General features: G+C 50.5%; 1 protein-coding gene across 1 annotated transcript in view; it reads left to right on the forward strand.

The window, feature by feature from the left end:
* LOC116359881 (transmembrane protein 114) overlaps window positions 1-24646 on the forward strand; it is a 49230-nt gene extending 24584 nt beyond the window's left edge. Inside the window, exon 3 of the mRNA XM_031813759.1 lies at window positions 24537-24646. Within this exon, the coding sequence (XP_031669619.1) occupies window positions 24537-24646 (110 nt within the window). The remainder of the gene's footprint in view (window positions 1-24536) is intronic.
* The last annotated feature ends 2464 nt before the right edge of the window (window positions 24647-27110 follow it).

Raw genomic sequence — 27110 nt, forward strand, 5'->3', positions numbered from 1 at the left:
TACATTAGTCAACAAGCTTTGTTAGGAATGAGTTGATTCATCTACCCCTTGGTCGGTACATTAGTTAACAAGCTTTGTTAGGAATGAGTTGATTCATCTACCCCTTGGTCGGTACGTTAGTCAACATCGTTTGGACTGGGTGGACGAAAGCAGGTGGAAATACCGAAGGGATGGTTAGCCTCTCCACCCACTACTAACTCAATGGAGACGTGCTCTATGTAGTCAATAGGATGTAGTCTAAGGCTGTCTGGACATGATGGAGGGGTCAGAGGAAGGTCCTAAAAAATGTCAAAGACTCCAGCCACCTTAGTCATAGATTGTTCTCTCTGTTACCACACAGCAAACAGTACTGGAGCAACAAGTCTAGGTCCAAGAGAGTTCAAAAAAGCTTCTACCACCAAGCCATAAGACTCCTGAACACCTAATAAAATGACTACCCAGACTATTCACATTGCCCCCCCCCCTTTTACACCGCTGCTACTCTCTGTTGTTATTATCTCTGCATAGTCACTTTAATAACTCTACCTACATGTACATATTACCTCAACCCACAGGTGCCCCCACACATAGACTCTGTATGGTACCCCCCCTGTATATAGTCTCCACATAGACTCTGTATGGTACCCCCCCTGTATATAGTCTCCACATAGACTCTGTACCGGTACCCCCCCTGTATATAGTCTCCACATAGACTCTGTATGGTACCCCCCTGTATATAGTCTCCACATAGACTCTGTATGGTACCACCCCTGTATATAGTCTCCACATAGACTCTGTATGGTACCCCCCTGTATATAGTCTCCACATAGACTCTGTACCGGTCCCCCCCCCTGTATATAGTCTCCACATAGACTCTGTATGGTACCACCCTGTATATAGCCTCCACATAGACTCTGTATGGTACCACCCTGTATATAGCCTCCACATAGACTCTGTATGGTACCACCCTGTATATAGCCTCCACATAGACTCTGTACCGGTACCCCCCCTGTATATAGTCTCCACATAGACTCTGTACCAGTACCCCCTGTATATAGTCTCCACATTGACTCTGTATGGTACCCCCCTGTATATAGTCTCCACATAGACTCTGTATGGTACCCCCCCTGTATATAGTCTCCACATAGACTCTGTATGGTACCACCCTGTATATAGTCTCCACATAGACTCTGTATGGTACCACCCTGTATATAGTCTCCACATAGACCCTGTATGGTACCCCCCTGTATATAGTCTCCACATAGACTCTGTACCAGTACCCCCCTGTATATAGTCTCCACATAGACTCTGTACCGGTACCCCCCCTGTATATAGTCTCCACATAGACTCTGTATGGTACCACCCTGTATATAGTCTCCACATAGACTCTGTATGGTACCACCCTGTATATAGCCTCCACATAGACTCTGTATGGTACCACCCTGTATATAGTCTCCACATAGACTCTGTATGGTACCCCCCTGTATATAGTCTCCACATAGACTCTGTATGGTACCCCCCCTGTATATAGTCTCCACATAGACTCTGTACCGGTACCCCCCCTGTATATAGTCTCCACATAGACTCTGTATGGTACCCCCCTGTATATAGTCTCCACATAGACTCTGTATGGTACCCCCCTGTATATAGTCTCCACATAGACTCTGTATGGTACCCCCCCTGTATATAGTCTCCACATAGACTCTGTATGGTACCCCCTGTATATAGTCTCCACATAGACTCTGTATGGTACCACCCTGTATATAGTCTCCACATAGACTCTGTATGGTACCCCCCTGTATATAGTCTCCACATAGACTCTGTATGGTACCCCCCTGTATATAGTCTCCACATAGACTCTGTACCGGTACCCCCCCTGTATATAGTCTCCACATAGACTCTGTATGGTACCCCCCCTGTATATAGTCTCCACATAGACTCTGTATGGTACCCCCCTGTATATAGTCTCCACATAGACTCTGTATGGTACCCCCCTGTATATAGTCTCCACATAGACTCTGTATGGTACCCCCCCTGTATATAGTCTCCACATAGACTCTGTATGGTACCACCCTGTATATAGTCTCCACATAGACTCTGTATGGTACCACCCTGTATATAGTCTCCACATAGACTCTGTATGGTACCACCCTGTATATAGTCTCCACATAGACTCTGTATGGTACCCCCCTGTATATAGTCTCCACATAGACTCTGTATGGTACCCCCCCTGTATATAGTCTCCACATTGACTCTGTATGGTACCCCCCCTGTATATAGTCTCCACATAGACTCTGTATGGTACCCCCTGTATATAGTCTCCACATAGACTCTGTATGGTACCCCCCTGTATATAGTCTCCACATTGACTCTGTACCAGTACCCCCCTGTATATAGTCTCCACATAGACTCTGTATGGTACCACCCTGTATATAGCCTCCACATAGACTCTGTACCGGTACCCCCCTGTATATAGTCTCCACATAGACTCTGTATGGTACCCCCCTGTATATAGTCTCCACATAGACTCTGTATGGTACCCCCCTGTATATAGTCTCCACATAGACTCTGTATGGTACCCCCCTGTATATAGTCTCCACATAGACTCTGTACCGGTACCCCCCTGTATATAGCCTCCACATAGACTCTGTATGGTACCACCCTGTATATAGTCTCCACATAGACTCTGTATGGTACCCCCCTGTATATAGTCTCCACATAGACTCTGTATGGTACCCCCCCTGTATATAGTCTCCACATTGACTCTGTATGGTACCCCCCCTGTATATAGTCTCCACATAGACTCTGTATGGTACCACCCTGTATATAGTCTCCACATAGACTCTGTATGGTACCCCCTGTATATAGTCTCCACATAGACTCTGTACCGGTACCCCCCCCCTGTATATAGTCTCCACATAGACTCTGTACCAGTACCACCCTGTATATAGTCTCCACATAGACTCTGTATGGTACCACCCTGTATATAGTCTCCACATAGACTCTGTATGGTACCACCCTGTATATAGTCTCCACATAGACTCTGTATGGTACCACCCTGTATATAGTCTCCACATAGACTCTGTATGGTACCCCCCTGTATATAGTCTCCACATAGACTCTGTATGGTACCCCCCTGTATATAATCTCGCTATTGTTACTTTACTGCTGCTCTTTAATTACTTACTAATTTTATTTCTTATTCTTATCCACTTAAACTGCATTGTTGGTTAGGGGCTCGTAAGTAAGCATTTCACTGTAAGGTCTACTACACCTGTTGTACTTGGCGCATGTGACTACTAAAATGTGATTTGATTTTGACAGAATGGAGGGGTAGGCATTCTGGATGTAGTCTAAGGTTATCTGGATGTAGTCTAAGGTTATCTGGACAGAATGGAGGGGTAAGGATTCTGGATGTAGTCTTAAGGTTATCTGGACAGAATGGAGGGGAAAGCATTCTGGATGTAGTCTAAGGTTATCTGGATGTAGTCTAAGGTTATCTGGACAGAATGGAGGGGTAAGGATTCTGGATGTAGTCTAAGGTTATCTGGAAAGGATGGAGGGGTAAACATTCTGGATGTAGTCTATCTGGACAGAATGGAGGGGAAAGCATTCTGGATGTAGTCTATCTGGACAGAATGGAGGGGAAAGCATTCTGGATGTAGTCTAAGGTTATCTGGACAGGATGGAGGGGTAAGCATTCTGGATGTAGTCTATCTGGACAGAATGGAGGGGAAAGCATTCTGGATGTAGTCTAAGGTTATCTGGAAAGGATGGAGGGGTAAGCATTCTGGATGTAGTCTATCTGGACAGAATGGAGGGGAAAGCATTCTGGATGTAGTCTAAGGTTATCTGGAAAGGATGGAGGGGTAAACATTCTGGATGTAGTCTATCTGGACAGAATGGAGGGGAAAGCATTCTGGATGTAGTCTATCTGGACAGAATGGAGGGGGTAAGCATTCTGGATGTAGTCTATCTGGACAAAATGGAGGGGTAAGCATTCTGGATGTAGTCTATCTGGACAGAATGGAGGGGTAAGCATTCTGGATGTAGTCTATCTGGACAGAATGGAGGGGGTAAGCATTCTGGATGTAGTCTATCTGGTTAAACATGCATCTCATTGATCTGAGTTAGAATCAGTCTCCCTCCTCCTTCCCCTTTCCCATTTTGATTATAGTCCTGCAATAACCTGGTTATCAGACCATGCTGGTTCATTTATCCAACATTGAACACCCTCACACACACACACACACACACACACACACACACACACACACACACACACACACACACACACACACACACGCACACGCACACGCACACGCACACGCACACGCACACAATCCCTCCAGTGCTCAAACTCTCCCTCAGCTCTCTTCCTCCCCATTGATTGTGTGGTCAGATGCTGTCACCCATGGGGTAAATGATGGTTACACAGTAAGTCTCTCAGCAAACACAGCTTTATTTACCATTGGAGCTAGCTCCTCCCCCACCAGCTCCTCCCCCACCAGCTCCTCCCCCACCAGCTCCTCCCCCACCAGCTCCTCCCTCACCAGCTCCTCCCCCACCAGCTCCTCCCTCACCAGCTCCTCCCTCACCAGCTCCTCCCTCACCAGCTCCTCCCTCACCAGCTCCTCCCTCACCATGTTACTGGATGGAGGAAGGAGGGAATGGTTGTATAACTAGACTACGATTTCCTGCTGAGCACATATCTTCAATTTATTGTTCTCTGTGTGTGTGTGTGTACGTGTGTATGTGTGTGTGTGTGGGGGTGCATGCATGTATGTGTGTGCGTGTCTATTGCGTAGGTAGAGGAGGACGTTATCTGTGTGATATGCAGCAGCTGTTTGGGATCAGAGTTCTCCCACTGAGAGACAAAGGATGCTGATTGGTGCCAGTCTAGGGCTGATTACCAGCTTATGTTTACCAGGACCACAGGTGCATCATTGAACAGGTACTGGTCACTCAGGCTCTGTGGCCAAAACACTTAACCACTAGTTTTGTAAGGAACCTGATGCCCCTCTGCTTGGCACTCAGCATTAAAAATCGCCCTTCACAGTCATTCTTATTCCCATGTAAAATAGCCTTTTGAGTGACGGACACATTACCCTTAATAACCCCCCCCCTGATACATGCTCAGAATAGAAAGAAAAAAATACCAGGACGCGGGGAGCTAGTATGCTGAGTGGGCGGGGAGCTAGTATGCTGAGTGGGTGGGGAGCTAGTATGCTGAGTGGGCGGGGAGCTAGTATGCTGAGTGGGCAGGGAGCTAGTATGCTGAGTGGGCTAGTATGCTGAGTGGGTGGGGAGCTAGTATGCTGAGTGGGCGGGGAGCTAGTATGCTGAGTGGGTGGGGAGCTAGTATGCTGAGTGGGGCGGGGAGCTAGTATGCTGAGTGGGCTAGTATGCTGAGTGGGTGGGGAGCTAGTATGCTGAGTGGGCGGGGAGCTAGTATGCTGAGTGGGCGGCGAGCTAGTATGCTGAGTGGGCTAGTATGCTGAGTGGGTGGGGAGCTAGTATGCTGAGTGGGTGGGGAGCTAGTATGCTGAGTGGGCTAGTATGCTGAGTGGGTGGGGGAGCTAGTATGCTGAGTGGGTGGGGAGCTAGTATGCTGAGTGGGCGGGGAGCTAGTATGCTGAGTGGGCTAGTATGCTGAGTGGGCTAGTATGCTGAGTGGGTGGGGAGCTAGTATGCTGAGTGGGTGGGGAGCTAGTATGCTGAGTGGGTGGGGAGCTAGTATGCTGAGTGGGTGGGGAGCTAGTATGCTGAGTGGGTGGGGATCTAGTATGCTGAGTGGGCGGGGATCTAGTATGCTGAGTGGATGGGGAGCTAGTATGCTGAGTGGGTGGGGAACTAGTATGCTGAGTGGGGAGGGAGCTAGTATGCTGAGTGGGCTGGGAGCTAGTATGATGAGTGGGCTAGTATGCTGAGTGGGCTAGTAGGCTCAGTGGGTGGGGAGCTAGTATGCTGAGTGGGTGGGGAGCTAGTATGCTGAGTGGGCTAGTATGCTGAGTGGGCTAGTATGCTGAGTGGGTGGGGAGCTAGTATGCTGAGTGGGCGGGGAGCTAGTATGCTGAGTGGGCGGGGAGCTAGTATGCTGAGTGGGCGGGGAGCTAGTATGCTGAGTGGGCGGGGAGCTAGTATGCTGAGTGGGCTAGTATGCTGAGTGGGCTAGTATGCTGAGTGGGTGGGGAGCTAGTATGCTGAGTGGGCGGGGAGCTAGTATGCTGAGTGGGCGGGGGAGCTAGTATGCTGAGTGGGTGGGGAGCTAGTATGCTGAGTGGGAAGGGAGGTAGTATGCTGAGTGGGCGGGGAGCTAGTATGCTGAGTGGGTGGGGAGCTAGTATGCTGAGTGGGTGGGGAGCTAGTATGCTGAGTGGGTGGGGAGCTAGTATGCTGAGTGGGAGGGGAGCTAGTATGCTGAGTGGGAGGGGAGCTAGTATGCTGAGTGGACGGGGAGCTAGTATGCTGAGTGGGCTAGTATGCTGAGTGGGCTAGTATGCTGAGTGGGTGGGGAGCTAGTATGCTGAGTGGGCTAGTATGCTGAGTGGGCTAGTATGCTGAGTGGGTGGGGAGCTAGTATACTGAGTGGGTGGGGAGCTAGTATGCTGAGTGGGCGGGGAGCTAGTATGCTGAGTGGGCGGCGAACTAGTATGCTGAGTGGATGGGGAGCTAGTATGCTGAGTGGGTGGGGAACTAGTATGCTGAGTGGGGAGGGAGCTAGTATGCTGAGTGAGCTGGGAGCTAGTATGCTGAGTGGGCTAGTATGCTGAGTGGGCTAGTATGCTCAGTGGGTGGGGAGCTAGTATGCTGAGTGGGAGGGGAGCTAGTATGCTGAGTGGGCGGGGAGCTAGTATGCTGAGTGGGCGGGGAGCTAGTATGCTGAGTGGGTGGGGAGCTAGTATGCTGAGTGGGCGGGGAGCTAGTATGCTGAGTGGGCAGGGAGCTAGTATGCTGAGTGGGCTAGTATGCTGAGTGGGTGGGGAGCTAGTATGCTGAGTGGGGCGGGGAGCTAGTATGCTGAGTGGGCTAGTATGCTGAGTGGGTGGGGAGCTAGTGTGCTGAGTGGGCGGGGAGCTAGTATGCTGAGTGGGCGGGGAGCTAGTATGCTGAGTGGGCTAGTATGCTGAGTGGACTAGTATGCTGAGTGGGTGGGGAGCTAGTATGCTGAGTGGGTGGGGAGCTAGTATGCTGAGTGGGCTAGTATGCTGAGTGGGTGGGGAGCTAGTATGCTGAGTGGGCGGCGAGCTAGTATGCTGAGTGGGCTAGTATGCTGAGTGGGCTAGTATGCTGAGTGGGTGGGGAGCTAGTATGCTGAGTGGGTGGGGAGCTAGTATGCTGAGTGGGCGGGGAGCTAGTATGCTGAGTGGGCGGGGAGCTAGTATGCTGAGTGGGCGGGGAGCTAGTATGCTGAGTGGGCGGGGAGCTAGTATGCTGAGTGGGTGGGGAGCTAGTATGCTGAGTGGGAAGGGAGGTAGTATGCTGAGTGGGCGGGGAGCTAGTATGCTGAGTGGGTGGGGAGCTAGTATGCTGAGTGGGTGGGGAGCTAGTATGCTGAGTGGGTGGGGAGCTAGTATGCTGAGTGGGAGGGGAGCTAGTATGCTGAGTGGACGGGGAGCTAGTATGCTGAGTGGGAGGGGAGCTAGTATGCTGAGTGGACGGGGAGCTAGTATGCTGAGTGGGCTAGTATGCTGAGTGGGCTAGTATGCTGAGTGGGTGGGGAGCTAGTATGCTGAGTGGGCTAGTATGCTGAGTGGGCTAGTATGCTGAGTGGGTGGGGAGCTAGTATACTGAGTGGGTGGGGAGCTAGTATGCTGAGTGGGCGGGGAGCTAGTATGCTGAGTGGGCGGCGAACTAGTATGCTGAGTGGATGGGGAGCTAGTATGCTGAGTGGGTGGGGAACTAGTATGCTGAGTGGGGAGGGAGCTAGTATGCTGAGTGAGCTGGGAGCTAGTATGCTGAGTGGGCTAGTATGCTGAGTGGGCTAGTATGCTCAGTGGGTGGGGAGCTAGTATGCTGAGTGGGCGGGGAGCTAGTATGCTGAGTGGGCAGGGAGCTAGTATGCTGAGTGGGCTAGTATGCTGAGTGGGTGGGGAGCTAGTATGCTGAGTGGGCGGGGAGCTAGTATGCTGAGTGGGTGGGGAGCTAGTATGCTGAGTGGGGCGGGGAGCTAGTATGCTGAGTGGGCTAGTATGCTGAGTGGGTGGGGAGCTAGTATGCTGAGTGGGCGGGGAGCTAGTATGCTGAGTGGGCTAGTATGCTGAGTGGGTGGGGAGCTAGTATGCTGAGTGGGTGGGGAGCTAGTATGCTGAGTGGGCTAGTATGCTGAGTGGGTGGGGAGCTAGTATGCTGAGTGGGTGGGGAGCTAGTATGCTGAGTGGGCGGGGAGCTAGTATGCTGAGTGGGCTAGTATGCTGAGTGGGCTAGTATGCTGAGTGGGTGGGGAGCTAGTATGCTGAGTGGGTGGGGAGCTAGTATGCTGAGTGGGTGGGGAGCTAGTATGCTGAGTGGGTGGGGAGCTAGTATGCTGAGTGGGCGGGGAGCTAGTATGCTGAGTGGGCGGGGATCTAGTATGCTGAGTGGATGGGGAGCTAGTATGCTGAGTGGGTGGGGAACTAGTATGCTGAGTGGGGAGGGAGCTAGTATGCTGAGTGGGCTGGGAGCTAGTATGATGAGTGGGCTAGTATGCTGAGTGGGCTAGTAGGCTCAGTGGGTGGGGAGCTAGTATGCTGAGTGGGTGGGGAGCTAGTATGCTGAGTGGGCTAGTATGCTGAGTGGGCTAGTATGCTGAGTGGGTGGGGAGCTAGTATGCTGAGTGGGCGGGGAGCTAGTATGCTGAGTGGGCGGGGAGCTAGTATGCTGAGTGGGTGGGGAGCTAGTATGCTGAGTGGGCGGGGAGCTAGTATGCTGAGTGGGCGGGGAGCTAGTATGCTGAGTGGGCGGGGAGCTAGTATGCTGAGTGGGCGGGGAGCTAGTATGCTGAGTGGGCGGGGAGCTAGTATGCTGAGTGGGTGGGGAACTAGTATGCTGAGTGGGGAGGGAGCTAGTATGATGAGTGGGCTAGTATGCTGAGTGGGCTAGTAGGCTCAGTGGGTGGGGAGCTAGTATGCTGAGTGGGTGGGGAGCTAGTATGCTGAGTGGGCTAGTATGCTGAGTGGGCTAGTATGCTGAGTGGGTGGGGAGCTAGTATGCTGAGTGGGCGGGGAGCTAGTATGCTGAGTGGGCGGGGAGCTAGTATGCTGAGTGGGCGGGGAGCTAGTATGCTGAGTGGGCGGGGAGCTAGTATGCTGAGTGGGCTAGTATGTTGAGTGGGCTAGTATGCTGAGTGGGTGGGGAGCTAGTATGCTGAGTGGGCGGGGAGCTAGTATGCTGAGTGGGCGGGGAGCTAGTATGCTGAGTGGGCGGGGAGCTAGTATGCTGAGTGGGCGGGGAGCTAGTATGCTGAGTGGGCGGGGAGCTAGTATGCTGAGTGGGTGGGGAGCTAGTATGCTGAGTGGGAAGGGAGGTAGTATGCTGAGTGGGCGGGGAGCTAGTATGCTGAGTGGGTGGGGAGCTAGTATGCTGAGTGGGTGGGGAGCTAGTATGCTGAGTGGGTGGGGAGCTAGTATGCTGAGTGGGAGGGGAGCTAGTATGCTGAGTGGACGGGGAGCTAGTATGCTGAGTGGGAGGGGAGCTAGTATGCTGAGTGGACGGGGAGCTAGTATGCTGAGTGGGCTAGTATGCTGAGTGGGCTAGTATGCTGAGTGGGTGGGGAGCTAGTATGCTGAGTGGGCTAGTATGCTGAGTGGGCTAGTATGCTGAGTGGGTGGGGAGCTAGTATACTGAGTGGGTGGGGAGCTAGTATGCTGAGTGGGCGGGGAGCTAGTATGCTGAGTGGGCGGCGAACTAGTATGCTGAGTGGATGGGGAGCTAGTATGCTGAGTGGGTGGGGAACTAGTATGCTGAGTGGGGAGGGAGCTAGTATGCTGAGTGAGCTGGGAGCTAGTATGCTGAGTGGGCTAGTATGCTGAGTGGGCTAGTATGCTCAGTGGGTGGGGAGCTAGTATGCTGAGTGGGAGGGGAGCTAGTATGCTGAGTGGGCGGGGAGCTAGTATGCTGAGTGGGCGGGGAGCTAGTATGCTGAGTGGGTGGGGAGCTAGTATGCTGAGTGGGCGGGGAGCTAGTATGCTGAGTGGGCAGGGAGCTAGTATGCTGAGTGGGCTAGTATGCTGAGTGGGTGGGGAGCTAGTATGCTGAGTGGGGCGGGGAGCTAGTATGCTGAGTGGGCTAGTATGCTGAGTGGGTGGGGAGCTAGTGTGCTGAGTGGGCGGGGAGCTAGTATGCTGAGTGGGCGGGGAGCTAGTATGCTGAGTGGGCTAGTATGCTGAGTGGACTAGTATGCTGAGTGGGTGGGGAGCTAGTATGCTGAGTGGGTGGGGAGCTAGTATGTTGAGTGGGCTAGTATGCTGAGTGGGTGGGGAGCTAGTATGCTGAGTGGGCGGCGAGCTAGTATGCTGAGTGGGCTAGTATGCTGAGTGGGCTAGTATGCTGAGTGGGTGGGGAGCTAGTATGCTGAGTGGGTGGGGAGCTAGTATGCTGAGTGGGCGGGGAGCTAGTATGCTGAGTGGGCGGGGAGCTAGTATGCTGAGTGGGCGGGGAGCTAGTATGCTGAGTGGGCGGGGAGCTAGTATGCTGAGTGGGTGGGGAGCTAGTATGCTGAGTGGGAAGGGAGGTAGTATGCTGAGTGGGCGGGGAGCTAGTATGCTGAGTGGGTGGGGAGCTAGTATGCTGAGTGGGTGGGGAGCTAGTATGCTGAGTGGGTGGGGAGCTAGTATGCTGAGTGGGAGGGGAGCTAGTATGCTGAGTGGACGGGGAGCTAGTATGCTGAGTGGGAGGGGAGCTAGTATGCTGAGTGGACGGGGAGCTAGTATGCTGAGTGGGCTAGTATGCTGAGTGGGCTAGTATGCTGAGTGGGTGGGGAGCTAGTATGCTGAGTGGGCTAGTATGCTGAGTGGGCTAGTATGCTGAGTGGGTGGGGAGCTAGTATACTGAGTGGGTGGGGAGCTAGTATGCTGAGTGGGCGGGGAGCTAGTATGCTGAGTGGGCGGCGAACTAGTATGCTGAGTGGATGGGGAGCTAGTATGCTGAGTGGGTGGGGAACTAGTATGCTGAGTGGGGAGGGAGCTAGTATGCTGAGTGAGCTGGGAGCTAGTATGCTGAGTGGGCTAGTATGCTGAGTGGGCTAGTATGCTCAGTGGGTGGGGAGCTAGTATGCTGAGTGGGAGGGGAGCTAGTATGCTGAGTGGGTGGGGAGCTAGTATGCTGAGTGGGCGGGGAGCTAGTATGCTGAGTGGGCAGGGAGCTAGTATGCTGAGTGGGCTAGTATGCTGAGTGGGTGGGGAGCTAGTATGCTGAGTGGGGCGGGGAGCTAGTATGCTGAGTGGGCTAGTATGCTGAGTGGGTGGGGAGCTAGTGTGCTGAGTGGGCGGGGAGCTAGTATGCTGAGTGGGCGGGGAGCTAGTATGCTGAGTGGGCTAGTATGCTGAGTGGACTAGTATGCTGAGTGGGTGGGGAGCTAGCATGCTGAGTGGGCTAGTATGCTGAGTGGGTGGGGAGCTAGTATGCTGAGTGGGCGGCGAGCTAGTATGCTGAGTGGGCTAGTATGCTGAGTGGGCTAGTATGCTGAGTGGGTGGGGAGCTAGTATGCTGAGTGGGTGGGGAGCTAGTATGCTGAGTGGGCGGGGAGCTAGTATGCTGAGTGGGCGGGGATCTAGTATGCTGAGTGGATGGGGAGCTAGTATGCTGAGTGGGTGGGGAACTAGTATGCTGAGTGGGCGGGGATCTAGTATGCTGAGTGGATGGGGAGCTAGTATGCTGAGTGGGTGGGGAACTAGTATGCTGAGTGGGCGGGGATCTAGTATGCTGAGTGGATGGGGAGCTAGTATGCTGAGTGGGTGGGGAACTAGTTTATTTATTTATTTATTTTATTTTACCTTTATTTAACCAGGTAGGCAAGTTGAGAACAAGTTCTCATTTACAATTGCGACCTGGCCAAGATAAAGCAAAGCAGTTCGACAGATAAAACGACACAGAGTTACACATGGAGTAAAAACAAACATACAGTCAATAATGCAGTATGAACAAGTCTATATACAATGTGAGCAAATGAGGTGAGAAGGGAGGTAAAGGCAAAAAAGGCCATGATGGCAAAGTAAATACAATATAGCAAGTAAAATACTGGAATGGTAGTTTTGCAATGGAAGAATGTGCAAAGTAGAAATAAAAAATAATGGGGTGCAAAGGAGCAAAATAAATAAATAAATAAAAATTAAATACAGTTGGGAAAGAGGTAATTGTTTGGGCTAAATTATAGGTGGGCTATGTACAGGTGCAGTAATCTGTGAGCTGCTCTGACAGTTGGTGCTTAAAGCTAGTGAGGGAGATAAGTGTTTCCAGTTTCAGAGATTTTTGTAGTTCGTTCCAGTCATTGGCAGCAGAGAACTGGAAGGAGAGGCGGCCAAAGAAAGAATTGGTTTTGGGGGTGACTAGAGAGATATACCTGCTGGAGCGTGTGCTACAGGTGGGAGATGCTATGGTGACCAGCGAGCTGAGATAAGGGGGGACTTTACCTAGCAGGGTCTTGTAGATGACATGGAGCCAGTGGGTTTGGCGACGAGTATGAAGCGAGGGCCAGCCAACGAGAGCGTACAGGTCGCAATGGTGGGTAGTATATGGGGCTTTGGTGATAAAACGGATTGCACTGTGATAGACTGCATCCAATTTGTTGAGTAGGGTATTGGAGGCTATTTTGTAAATGACATCGCCAAAGTCGAGGATTGGTAGGATGGTCAGTTTTACAAGGGTATGTTTGGCAGCATGAGTGAAGGATGCTTTGTTGCGAAATAGGAAGCCAATTCTAGATTTAACTTTGGATTGGAGATGTTTGATATGGGTCTGGAAGGAGAGTTTACAGTCTAACCAGACACCTAAGTATTTGTAGTTGTCCACGTATTCTAAGTCAGAGCCGTCCAGAGTAGTGATGTTGGACAGGCGGGTAGGTGCAGGTAGCGATCGGTTGAAGAGCATGCATTTAGTTTTACTTGTATTTAAGAGCAATTGGAGGCCACGGAAGGAGAGTTGTATGGCATTGAAGCTTGCCTGGAGGGTTGTTAACACAGTGTCCAAAGAAGGGCCGGAAGTATACAGAATGGTGTCGTCTGCGTAGAGGTGGATCAGGGACTCACCAGCAGCAAGAGCGACCTCATTGATGTATACAGAGAAGAGAGTCGGTCCAAGAATTGAACCCTGTGGCACCCCCATAGAGACTGCCAGAGGTCCGGACAGCAGACCCTCCGATTTGACACACTGAACTCTATCAGAGAAGTAGTTGGTGAACCAGGCGAGGCAATCATTTGAGAAACCAAGGCTGTCGAGTCTGCCGATGAGGATATGGTGATTGACAGAGTCGAAAGCCTTGGCCAGATCAATGAATACGGCTGCACAGTAATGTTTCTTATCGATGGCGGTTAAGTATGCTGAGTGGGGAGGGAGCTAGTATGCTGAGTGGGCTGGGAGCTAGTATGATGAGTGGGCTAGTATGCTGAGTGGGCTAGTATGCTGAGTGGGTGGGGAGCTAGTATGCTGAGTGGGTGGGGAGCTAGTATGCTGAGTGGGCGGGGAGCTAGTATGCTGAGTGGGCGGGGAGCTAGTATGCTGAGTGGACGGGGAGCTAGTATGCTGAGTGGGTGGGGAGCTAGTATGCTGAGTGGGGAGGGAGCTAGTATGCTGAGTGGGCTGGGAGCTAGTATGCTGAGTGGGCGGGGAGCTAGTATGCTGAGTGGGTGGGGAGCTAGTATGCTGAGTGGGTGGGGAGCTAGTATGCTGAGTGAGTGGGGAGCTAGTATGCTGAGTGGGTGGGGAGCTAGTATGCTGAGTGGGAAGGGAGGTAGTATGCTGAGTGGGCGGGGAGCTAGTATGCTGAGTGGGTGGGGAGCTAGTATGCTGAGTGGGTGGGGAGCTAGTATGCTGAGTGGGTGGGGAGCTAGTATGCTGAGTGGGAGGGGAGCTAGTATGCTGAGTGGACGGGGAGCTAGTATGCTGAGTGGGAGGGGAGCTAGTATGCTGAGTGGACGGGGAGCTAGTATGCTGAGTGGGCTAGTATGCTGAGTGGGCTAGTATGCTGAGTGGGTGGGGAGCTAGTATGCTGAGTGGGCTAGTATGCTGAGTGGGTGGGGAGCTAGTATGCTGAGTGGGTGGGGAGCTAGTATGCTGAGTGGGCGGGGAGCTAGTATGCTGAGTGGGCGGGGAGCTAGTATGCTGAGTGGACGGGGAGCTAGTATGCTGAGTGGGTGGGGAGCTAGTATGCTGAGTGGGGAGGGAGCTAGTATGCTGAGTGGGCTGGGAGCTAGTATGCTGAGTGGGCGGGGAGCTAGTATGCTGAGTGGGTGGGGAGCTAGTATGCTGAGTGGGTGGGGAGCTAGTATGCTGAGTGGGTGGGGAGCTAGTATGCTGAGTGGGTGGGGAGCTAGTATGCTGAGTGGGAAGGGAGGTAGTATGCTGAGTGGGCGGGGAGCTAGTATGCTGAGTGGGTGGGGAGCTAGTATGCTGAGTGGGTGGGGAGCTAGTATGCTGAGTGGGTGGGGAGCTAGTATGCTGAGTGGGAGGGGAGCTAGTTTGTTGAGTGTGAGGGGAGGTAGTATGCTGAGTGGGAGGGGAGCTAGTATGCTGAGTGGACGGGGAGCTAATATGCTGAGTGGGCTAGTATGCTGAGTGGGCTAGTATGCTGAGTGGGTGGGGAGCTAGTATGCTGAGTGGGCTAGTATGCTGAGTGGGTGGGGAGCTAGTATGCTGAGTGGGTGGGGAGCTAGTATGCTGAGTGGGCGGGGAGCTAGTATGCTGAGTGGGCGGGGAGCTAGTATGCTGAGTGGACGGGGAGCTAGTATGCTGAGTGGGTGGGGAACTAGTATGCTGAGTGGGGAGGGAGCTAGTATGCTGAGTGGGCTGGGAGCTAGTATGCTGAGTGGGCTAGTATGCTGAGTGGGCTAGTATGCTCAGTGGGTGGGGAGCTAGTATGCTGAGTGGGTGGGGAGCTAGTATGCTGAGTGGGCTAGTATGCTGAGTGGGTGGGGAGCTAGTATGCTGAGTGGGCGGGGAGCTAGTATGCTGAGTGGGCGGGGAGCTAGTATACTGAGTGGGCGGGGAGCTAGTATGCTGAGTGGATGGGGAGCTAGTATGCTGAGTGGGTGGGGAACTAGTATGCTGAGTGGGGAGGGAGCTAGTATGCTGAGTGGGCTGGGAGCTAGTATGCTGAGTGGGCTAGTATGCTGAGTGGGCTAGTATGCTCAGTGGGTGGGGAGCTAGTATGCTGAGTGGGTGGGGAGCTAGTATGCTGAGTGGGCTAGTATGCTGAGTGGGTGGGGAGCTAGTATGCTGAGTGGGCGGGGAGCTAGTATGCTGAGTGGGCGGGGAGCTAGTATGCTGAGTGGGCGGGGAGCTAGTATGCTGAGTGGATGGGGAGCTAGTATGCTGAGTGGGTGGGGAACTAGTATGCTGAGTGGGGAGGGAGCTAGTATGCTGAGTGGGCTGGGAGCTAGTATGCTGAGTGGGCTAGTATGCTGAGTGGGCTAGTATGCTCAGTGGGTGGGGAGCTAGTATGCTGAGTGGGCGGGGGGCTATACTGAGTGGGCGGGGAGCTAGTATGCTGAGTGGGCGGGGAGCTAGTATGCTGAGTGGGCGGGGAGCTAGTATGCTGAGTGGGCGGGGAGCTAGTATGCTGATGGGGTGGGGAGCTAGTATGCTGAGTGGGTGGGAGCTAGTATGCTGAGTGGGCGGGGGGCTATGCTGAGTGGGCGGGGAGCTAGTATGCTGAGTGGGCGGGGAGCTAGTATGCTGAGTGGGCGGGGAGCTAGTATGCTGAGTGGGCGGGGAGCTAGTATGCTGAGTGGGCGGCGAGCTAGTATGCTGAGTGGGAGGGGAGCTAGTATGCTGAGTGGGCGGGGAGCTAGTATGCTGAGTGGGCGGGGAGCTAGTATGCTGAGTGGGCGGGGAGCTAGTATGCTGAGTGGGAGGGGAGCTAGTTTGTTGAGTGTGAGGGGAGGTAGTATGCTGAGTGGGCGGGGAGCTAGTATGCTGAGTGGGCGGGGAGCTAGTATGCTGAGTGGGCGGGGAGCTAGTATGCTGAGTGGGCGGGGAGCTAGTATGCTGAGTGGGAGGGGAGGTAGTATGCTGAGTGGGCGGGGAGCTAGTATGCTGAGTGGGCGGGGAGCTAGTATGCTGAGTGGGCGGGGAGCTAGTATGCTGAGTGGGAGGGGAGCTAGTTTGCTGAGTGGGAGGGGAGGTAGTATGCTGAGTGGGCGGGGAGCTAGTATGCTGAGTGGGCAGGGAACTAGTATGCTGAGTGGGCGGGGAGCTAGTATGCTGAGTGGGCGGGGAGCTAGTATGCTGAGTGGGCGGGGAGCTAGTATGCTGAGTGGACGGGGAGCTAGGATGCTGAGTGGGCGGGCAGCTAGTATGCTGAGTGGGCGGGGAGCTAGTATGCTGAGTGGACGGGAACTAGTATGCTGAGTGGGAAGAGAGTTCTGTGAGATAGAAAACACCTGTGTCAAGCAACATGGACTCAGTGAGCAGTGTAATTATCTCAAGCAAATTTTCTGCAACCTCAAACAACATTGAAATTGCACTCAACATCTAATCCTGTTGTACATCACCTCATTACAAATAATTGAACTTGCTAGCCCAAATGGAATTGGACAATTCCCAAATGAAATTCTTGGACAATTTCAGTTGGGGTACAATTCATATATATATACACACACACACATACATACATATATATATATATACACACACACACACACACACACACACACACACACACACACACACACACACACACACACACACACACACACACACACACACACACACACACACACACACACACACACTGCTGAGTGGGAGGGGAGCTAGTATGCTGAGTGGACGGGGAGCTAGTATGCTGAGTGGGCTAGTATGCTGAGTGGGCTAGTATGCTGAGTGGGTGGGGAGCTAGTATGCTGAGTGGGCTAGTATGCTGAGTGGGTGGGGAGCTAGTATGCTGAGTGGGCTAGTATGCTGAGTGGGTGGGGAGCTAGTATGCTGAGTGGGTGGGGAGCTAGTATGCTGAGTGGGCTAGTATGCTGAGTGGGTGGGGAGCTAGTATGCTGAGTGGGCTAGTATGCTGAGTGGGTGGGGAGCTAGTATGCTGAGTGGGTGGGGAGCTAGTATGCTGAGTGGGCGGGGAGCTAGTATGCTGAGTGGGCGGGGAGCTAGTATGCTGAGTGGATGGGGAGCTAGTATGCTGAGTGGGTGGGGAACTAGTATGCTGAGTGGGGAGGGAGCTAGTATGCTGAGTGGGCTGGGAGCTAGTATGCTGAGTGGGCTAGTATGCTGAGTGGGCTAGTATGCTCAGTGGGTGGGGAGCTAGTATGCTGAGTGGGTGGGGAGCTAGTATGCTGAGTGGGCTAGTATGCTGAGTGGGTGGGGAGCTAGTATGCTGAGTGGGCGGGGAGCTAGTATGCTGAGTGGGCGGGGAGCTAGTATACTGAGTGGGCGGGGAGCTAGTATGCTGAGTGCTCTTAGAGCTGAAAATGTGATGGTTTTATGAATGAAGGCTTAGAGCTGAAAATGTGATGGTTTTATGAATGAAGGCTTAGAGCTGAAAATGTGATGGTTTTATGAATGAAGGCATAGAGCTGAAAATGTGATGGTTTTATGAATGAAGGCTTAGAGCTGAAAATGTGATGGTTTTATGAATGAAGGCTTAGAGCTGAACATGTGATGGTTTTATGATCTGTGGTGTGATGTCATTCCAGTCTGTCTGATCTGTGGTGTGATGTCATTCCAGTCGGTCTGATCTGTGGTGTGATGTCATTCCAGTCGGTCTGATCTGTGGTGTAATGTCATTCCAGTCTGTCTGATCTGTGGTGTGATGTCATTCCAGTCGGTCTGATCTGTGGTGTGATGCCATTACAGTCGGTCTGATCTGTGGTGTGATGCCATTCCAGTCAGTCTGATCTGTGGTGTGATGCCATTACATGTGTTTCCAGTGATGGTGTCTCTTGCGAAAGACTCCACGTATTGTTTGGCCTTGTGTCTATTGAGAACTGATGTCTCAATCAATGGTTGTCAATGATCTCTTCAGGGTTGTCGTGGAGGAAATCAAGCTTCCTGAAGTATCTCCATTGCAATAGGTTTGCTACTTCAGAGGTTCATTATCTGCTCCCGATGCACATTAGTGACGTCTGTGACTCAGCAGCAAATAGCAGCGTGTGATAATCAAGAGTTGTTTTTGTCATTCATGCTAACTCTGTGGTGCAGTGGTAAATGGTTGTCGTTAGCCTACAGTCTGTTGGATTGGCAGAGTCACCTTTTACATCACTCTTCCCTTGTTGCCTTCAACTTTACTATGGTTGTAAAACAGAATCTATGGTATTATTTAGGATGATTACAGTTTATTTTAAATTTTTTACAATCGCTAGGATCCATTTCCCAATATTTAGGTCACTTTTTCTAAACTCTTCACACTGTTCTCCTAACAGACTTTCAGCTTGGCACAGCAGTTAATTTCACATCCATAATGCACTGAAACTACCAAAACTCTTCACACTGTTCTCCTAACAGACTTTCAGCTTGGCACAGCAGTTCATTTCACACCCATAATGCACTGAAACTACCAAAACTCTTCACACTGTTCTCCTAACAGACTTTCAGCTTGGCACAGCAGTTCATTTCACATCCATAAATGCACTGAAACTACCAAAACTCTTCACACACGTCTCAAATCAGCACATTCTTCCGTCACACGAGCAAAGGTTGTCACCCAACAAGCACACGTTGTCACTCAATAAAACAACGACCTAAACAACACTAACAACAATGTTTTCTGTTGTCAAATGTCTTTACAAAACAAGAATGAAACCTCTCTACTGTTTATAATTCACTGCAGTTTATGTTACAGGAATGAATCAGACATGATGCTAAATGCTCTAATATGTTTTATGTCCATTTAATGGCATTGAGTGATTCCAAAATACAAGAATTTGTATGTACACCATCTACCGATACAGATACAGTAGCAATGCTAGTCAACCCTGTCTTCTGAATTCGGCCACAGGTTCTCATCCACGTCACATCTTATGTCATCTTGGACAATACACCTAGGAAAGAATCCTTTTGACATGCCTGGTCCATCCTTGGCAATCTTCTGCAGATATGTCCAGGCATCCAGCATGCATTGCGTTCAGGAGGGACATTTCATCATTTGATCAGGTGGTCATACACCTTCCAGCTCCGTGAGGAAAAGTGACACCATCCTGGGATGGGCTGCATACCGCCCTGTGACTGCATACCGCCCTGTGACTGCATACCGCCCGGTGACTGCATACCACCCTGTGACTGCATACCGCTCTGTGACTGCATACCGCTCTGTGACTGCATACCGCTCTGTGACTGCATACTGCTCTGTGACTGCATACCGTCCTGTGACTGCATACTGCTCTGTGACTGCATACCGCCCTGTGACTGCATACTGCTCTGTGGCTGCATACCGCTCTGTGGCTGCATACCGCCCTGTGACTGCATACCGCCCTGTGACTGCATACCGCCCTGTGACTGCATACCCCCCTGTGACTTCACGGGACTGGTGATATACCACATTGTCTCATACAATTACAAACGTTGGCCGATTTCGCCTCACTGTGACCCTTTCCTCACCTGACCCAACCCTTCCATAGAGGTCATCCAGGAATGTAATGAGACGCTCGGTGTTGTACGGCCCAATTAGCGGTTTGTGTAACAGCAATCCATCAGAGGATATTGCAGCACACATTGGGATGTTGGCACCCTTCTGGCCCGGGACATCCACTGTGGCTCTTTCCCCCAATCACATTCCTTCCTCGCTGTCGTGTTCTGGCCAAGTTGAAACCAGCCTCATCCACAAAGATGAATATGTGGGGTGATTGCCTGGCTTCAATCTCCATGACTCTCTAAAATAAATCCCCAAGGCAACATAAGAGTTAGGCTACTACGGTAGTTTACATTATACCTTAAAACGTGCCATCGTGTGCCTCTGCCCTGTTTTGGTTTTGTTCAAAACCAGTTCTGTATTTTATAGTCATCTTACCTGGACATATTGGTTCCTGAGTCGTTTGACTCGTTCAGAGTTCCTCTCAAAGGAGACACCTGCTTCATCCTGACTTGATGTTGTTTCAGGACTCTAGAAATAGTTGTTCTGGTTACGTTGTGAATATTTCCAAATGTAATGTTGTCTGCCCAAACACTCTGTCCTGAATCTCTGTGAGTTTTATGTCATTGTTTCTGATGACCTTATCAACGATTGCAGTTTCCTGCACAGCAGTGAAAGTCCTACCTTTCCTGTCTGTGGGAGGTAACCGTTGGGTCCTAAGCAGAAATACAAAAACAATCACACCAGTGGGTTTGGAGGCTTTGCTCAATTGACTTCTGTAATGAGCAGTTCAGTCAGATGCAGAATGCACATCTTACCTGTTGTTTTGCCTGAAATGTCTCACATTAGATGCCACTGTTGAGTGTTGCAGATTTGTCTGCACTCTCAGACCAGCCTCTTTCATTGATAGACCATGATTTATTACAGGATCAATTATAGTAGCTCTAATCTCATCTGAGACTACAGCTCTTGATCTTCCTCTCAGTCTTCTTCCACCACGTATACGTACTCCTCTTCCTCTCCCAGCCACTCTTCTTCCTCTCCCAGCCACTCTTCTTCCTCTCCCAGCCACTCCTCTTCCTCTCCCAGCCACTCTTCTTCCTCTCCCAGCCACTCCTCTTCCTCTCCCAGCCACTCTTCTTCCTCTCCCAGCCACTCTTCTTCCTCTCCCAGCCACTCCTCTCCCTCTCCCAGCCACTCTTCTTCCTCTCCCAGCCACTCCTCTTCCTCTCCCAGCCACTCCTCTTCCTCTCCCAGCCACTCTTCTTCCTCTCCCAGCCACTCCTCTTCCTCTCCCAGCCACTCTTCTTCCTCTCCCAGCCACTCTTCTTCCTCTCCCAGCCACTCTTCTTCCTCTCCCAGCCACTCTTCTTCCTCTCCCAGCCACTCCTCTCCCTCTCCCAGCCACTCTTCTTCCTCTCCCAGCCACTCCTCTCCCTCTCCCAGCCACTCCTCTTCCTCTCCCAGCCACTCCTCTATCTCTGGCTGGGTCCATGTTTACATTACAGTACAGCATTCTTCCTAAGATGTCCCCTTTTGTATAGATGGTAATGATATTGAAACTGAGTAGGCGTTCAGCTACAATGGGAGTCAGATGTGGTTGGTCTAATTGTTTTGATAGCATTTTTTAGATGTGAAGTATATTTCACTACGGCTACTAAGTAGAAACGTAGCAAATGGCTGCCTTATTATGTTGGGTTTTAAACGGTTGTGAACAGAGTATGTAAACAGGTTGTAAATTGGTTAATGTGATTGGATGTTAATTATTTGACTAGGCTACCTGTATTTGACATTGTAGGTACATAGCGTTTTGGGTGGTGGTTGTGTCTGAGGGAGAAAATAATTGTTGTCATTGAATGCATTTTGTGCCAAAACAATGAAAAATGATCCGCAGTTTTAGTCCACATAGACTGCTGTTGTGCAAAGAGTTGAAAAAGTGACCTAATGGGTCCTAGTGATGGTTAAAAAGTGTTAGACAGAAGCTTATACTAAATACAACACATTATTTAGCCTGATTTAGACTGAAGCTTATACTAAATACAACACATTATTTAGACTGATTATTAAGACAGAAGCTTATACTAAATACAACACATTATTTGAACAGTGCAGTGTAGTTTCACATAACTATAAATAGTGTGCCTTCAATGGGATTCAAACTCACAACCGAACGTTCTTGAATGTTCCACAGTTACCTGCTCTACCTGCTTAGCTACCAGTCAGGTGTAATTACCTCAGCCATAACATCACTACTTCAGGGCCCCTCAGCCGTAACATCACTACTTCAGGGCCCCTCAGCCGTAACATCACTACTTCTGGGCCCCTCAGCCGTAACATCACCTCAGCCGTAACATCACTACTTCAGGGCCCCTCAGCCGTAACATCACTACTTCAGTGCCCCTCAGCCGTAACATCACTACTTCAGGGCCCTTCAGCCGTAACATCACTACTTCAGGGTCCCTCAGCCGTAACATCACTACTTCAGGGCCCCTCAGCCGTAACATCACTACTTCAGGGCCCCTCAGCCGTAACATCACCTCAGCCGTAACATCACTACTTCAGGGCCCTTCAGCCGTAACATCACTACTTCAGTGCCCCTCAGCCGTAACATCACTACTTCAGGGCCCCTCAGCCGTAACATCACTACTTCAGGGTCCCTCAGCCGTAACATCACTACTTCAGGGCCCCTCAGCCGTAACATCACTACTTCAGGGCCCCTCAGCCGTAACATCACTACTTCAGGGCCCCTCAGCCGTAACATCACTACTTCAGGGTCCCTCAGCCGTAACATCACTACTTCAGGGCCCCTCAGCCGTAACATCACTACTAAAGTTATATAGTGCACCAAAAAGTGTTGGAACCACAACAAACCTTTTTGGTGTAATTAATAGTATTTTTTTCATATTTCTTTATAGAACGTTATGAAAGAGTTCTATATAGTACAAACAAGACAGGGTGGACTGTGGGCTGAAAGGGGAGGGTGGACTGTGGGCTGAAAGGGGAGGGTGGACTGTGGGCTGAAAGGGGAGGGTGGACTGTGGGCTGAAAGGGGAGGGTGGACTGTGGGCCGAAAGGGGAGGGTGTACTGTGAGCTGAAAGGGGTGGTTGGACTGTGGGGTGAAAGGGGAGGGTGGACTGTGGGGTGAAAGGGGAGGGTGGACTGTGGGGTTTACAATCGATGTAAAGCAGATGAAATGACTTTAGAAAGGTGCATCTACAACCTAAAGGGTTTATTTGGCTGTCCCCATGGGGGGGGGGGGGGGGGGGGGAGAGGGGAGAGAGAGAGAGAGAGAGAGAGAGAGAGAGAGAGAGAGAGAGAGAGAGAGAGAGAGAGAGAGAGAGAGAGAGAGAGAGAGAGAGAGAGAGAGAGAGAGAGAGAGAGAGAGAGAGAGAGAGAGAGAGACCATGGCGAGTAACAGACAGGGTTGGTTGGGTCCAGTTAATCGTTAGTAATGATAGAGATACAGTACGCACACACACATACTCCCACACACATATTCCCACACACATACTCCCACACACATACTCCCACACACATACTCCCACACACATACTCCCACACACATACTCCCACACACATAGATACTCAAACAATGATTTGACCTCAGAAACACCAACAGGTACTGTAGAATGAAGCAGTATCTAATCAAACAAACATAACCACCTGTACAGCAACACCAGGTTTCTAGATGAGATTAGACCCCACGGTACTGGGACAGATAAGCATCCCTGCTGTACCTTGGTGTGTGTGTGGGTGTGTGTGTGTGCGTGCGTGCGTGTTTGTGAACTCTCCCTCTCTCTCTCTCTCTCCACCTGTACAGCAACACAAGCCCAGGTTTCTAGATGAGATTAGACCCCACGGTACTGGGACAGATAAGCATCCCTGCTGTACCTTGGTGGGTGTGTGTGTGTGTGTGTGCGTGCGTGCGTGTGTGTGGGTAGTGACATTGCCAGAATGAAACAGAATAGATGTTAATTTGTGTAAAGCCCATGGGGATAGACAGACAGAGAGGAAGGAGGGAAGGAGATTCAGCCTGCCTGCGTGTGTGTGTCATCAAGTCGCCCTTCAATAATGTGTCTCTAAAGTTTTCATACATGTGGCAGGAGTTTAGGAAGTGCAGCTCAGTTTCCACCTCATTTTGTGGGCAGTTCACACATAGCCTGTCTTCTCTTGAGAGCCATGTCTGCCTACGGAGGGCCTTTCTCAATAGCAAGGCTATGCTCACTGAGTCTGTACATAGTCAAAGCTTTCCTTAATTTTGGGTCAGTCACAGTGGTCAGGTATTCTGCCGCTGTGTACTCTCTGTTTAGGGCCAAATAGCATTCTAGTTTGCTCTGTTTTTTTGTTCATTCTTTCCAATGAGTCAAGTAATTATCTTTTTGTTTTCTCATGATTTGGTTGGGTCTAATTGTGCTGTTGTCCTGGGGCTCTGTAAGGGTGTGTTTGTGTTTGTGAACAGAGCCCCAGGACCAGCTTGCTTAGGGGACTCTTCTCCAGGTTCATCTCTCAGTAGGTGATGGCTGTTGTGGGAGGTCCGGATTCACTTCCTTCTCTCTCCCCTCTCTCTCTCTCTCTCTCTCTCTCTCTCTCTGTCTCTCTCTCTCTCTCTCTCTCTCTCTATCTCTCTCTCTCTTTCTCTCTCTCTCTCTATCTCTCTCTCTCTCTCTCTCTCTCTCTCTCCCTCTCTCACACTCTCTCTCTCCCCCTCTCTCTCTCTCTCTCTCTCCCCCTCTCTCGCTCTCTCTCTCTCTCTCTCTCTCTCTCTCTCCCTCTCTCCCTCTCTCACGCTCTCTCTCTCAAGAGAGTGCATTAAAGCATATTTATGTTTTCGCTCTCTCCCTCCCCCTCTCTCAGATATGCACGGGACATTCATGGTGTTGCTTCCTCTCAGCATGATCATCATGGTTGTCGGAGGACTGATGGGTTCATCGGCCTGCTGGCCAGAGCTTACCTACTACTGCTGATGACTGGTGTACTGTTACTACTGGGAGGTAAGCACCTTATACCTTATACCCTATACCCTATACAATACACCCTTACCTCCAGAGCTTACCTACTACTGCTGATGACTGGTGTACTGTTACTACTGGGAGGTAAGCACCCTATACCTTATACCCTACACCCTATACCCTATACAAGATACTTTATACGCTATACCTTATACCCTATACCCTATACAAGATACTTTATACCCTATACCTTAAACCCTATACCTTATACCCTATACCTTATACCCTACACCCTATACCCCTACAAGATACTTTATACCCTATACCTTATACCCTACACCCTATACCCTATACAAGATACTTTATACCCTATACCCTATACCCTATACAAGATACTTTATACCCTATACCCTATACCCGACACTCTACACCCTATACCCTACACCTACACTCTATACCCTGTACGTTATACCCTACACCCTATACCTTATACCCTACACCCTATACCCTATACAATACACCCTTACCTCCAGAGCTTACCTACTACTGCTGATGACTGGTGTACTGTTACTACTGGGAGGTAAGCACCCTATACCCTACACCCTATACCCTATACAATATACCCTATACCTTATACCCTATACCCTATACAAGATACTTTATACTCTATACCCTATACAAGATACTTTATACCCTATACCTTATACCCTATACCCTATACAAGATACTTTATATCCTATACCTTATACCCTATACCTTATACCCTATACCTTATACCCTACACCCTATACCCTATACAAGATACTTTATACCCTATACCCTATACAATATACTTTATACCCTATACCCTATACCTTATACCCTATGCCTTATACCCTATACCCTATAACCTATACCCTATACCCTATACCCTATACCTTACACCTAAACTATACACCCTATACTTTATACCCTATACCCGACACTCTACACCCTATACCCCACAACCTACACCTACACTCTATACCCTATACTTTATACCCTATACCCTATACCTGACACTCTACACCCTATACCCTACACCCTACACCTACACTCTATACCCTGTACATTATACCCTATACCCTATACAATATACTTTATACCCTATACCCTATACAAGATACTTTATACCCTATACCCTATACCTTATACCCTATGCCTTATACCCTATACCCTATACCTGACACTCTACACCCTATACCCTACACCCTACACCTACACTCTATACCCTGTACGTTATACCCTATACCCTATACAAGATACTTTATACCCTATACCCTATACAAGATACTTTATACCCTATACCCTATACCTTATACCCTATGCCTTATACCCTATACCCTATACCCTATACAAGATACTTTATACCCTATACCCTATACAAGATACTTTATACCCTATACCCTATACCTTATACCCTATGCCTTATACCCTATACCCTATACCCTATACCTTACACCTTAAACTATACACCCTATACTTTATACCCTATACCCTATACCCGACACTCTACACCCCTATACCCTACACCCTACACCTACACTCTATACCCTATACTTTATACCCTATACCCGACACTCTACACCTTTACCCTACACCCTACACCTTTACTCTATACCCTGTACGTTATACCCTAAACCCTACACACTATACCCTACACCCTATACCCTACACAATACACCCTTACCTCCAGAGCTTACCTACTAATGCTGATGACTGGTGTACTGTTACTACTGGGAGGTAAGCACCTTATACCCTACACCTTATACCCAACACCTTATACGCTACACCGAATACCCTGCACCTTATTAGCTACCTGCTGCCTCTACACTCTAACCACTAGGCTGCCTGCCACCTCTACACTCTAACACTAGGCTACCTGCCGCCCAACACTCTAACCACTAGGCTACCTGCTGGCCCTACACTCTAACCACTAGGCTACCTGCCGCCTCTACACTCTAACCACTAGGTCACTAGGTTAGACCTGATGCCTGAGGATGTCCCTGTGTCTCCCTAGTGGTCAGTATGTCCCTGTGTTCTCCCTAGTGGTCAGTATGTGTCTCCCTAGTGGTCAGTTTGTCCCTGTGTCTCCCTAGTGGTCAGTATGTGTCTCCCTAGTGGTCAGTATGTCCCTGTGTCTCCCTAGTGGTCAGTATGTCCCTGTGTCTCCCTAGTGGTCAGTATGTCCCTGTGTCTCCCTAGTGGTCAGTATGTGTCTCCCTAGTGGTCAGTATGTCCCTGTGTCTCCCTAGTGGTCAGTATGTCCCTGTGTCTCCCTAGTGGTCAGTTTGTCCCTGTGTCTCCCTAGTGGTCAGTATGTGTCTCCCTAGTGGTCAGTATGTCCCTGTGTCTCCCTAGTGGTCAGTATGTCCCTGTGTCTCCCTAGTGGTCAGTATGTGTCTCCCTAGTGGTCAGTATGTCCCTGTGTCTCCCTAGTGGTCAGTATGTCCCTGTGTCT

Source organism: Oncorhynchus kisutch, unplaced genomic scaffold, assembly GCF_002021735.2.
Source record: "Oncorhynchus kisutch isolate 150728-3 unplaced genomic scaffold, Okis_V2 Okis06b-Okis10b_hom, whole genome shotgun sequence".
In the NCBI taxonomy this organism is placed as follows: Eukaryota; Metazoa; Chordata; class Actinopteri; order Salmoniformes; family Salmonidae; genus Oncorhynchus; species Oncorhynchus kisutch.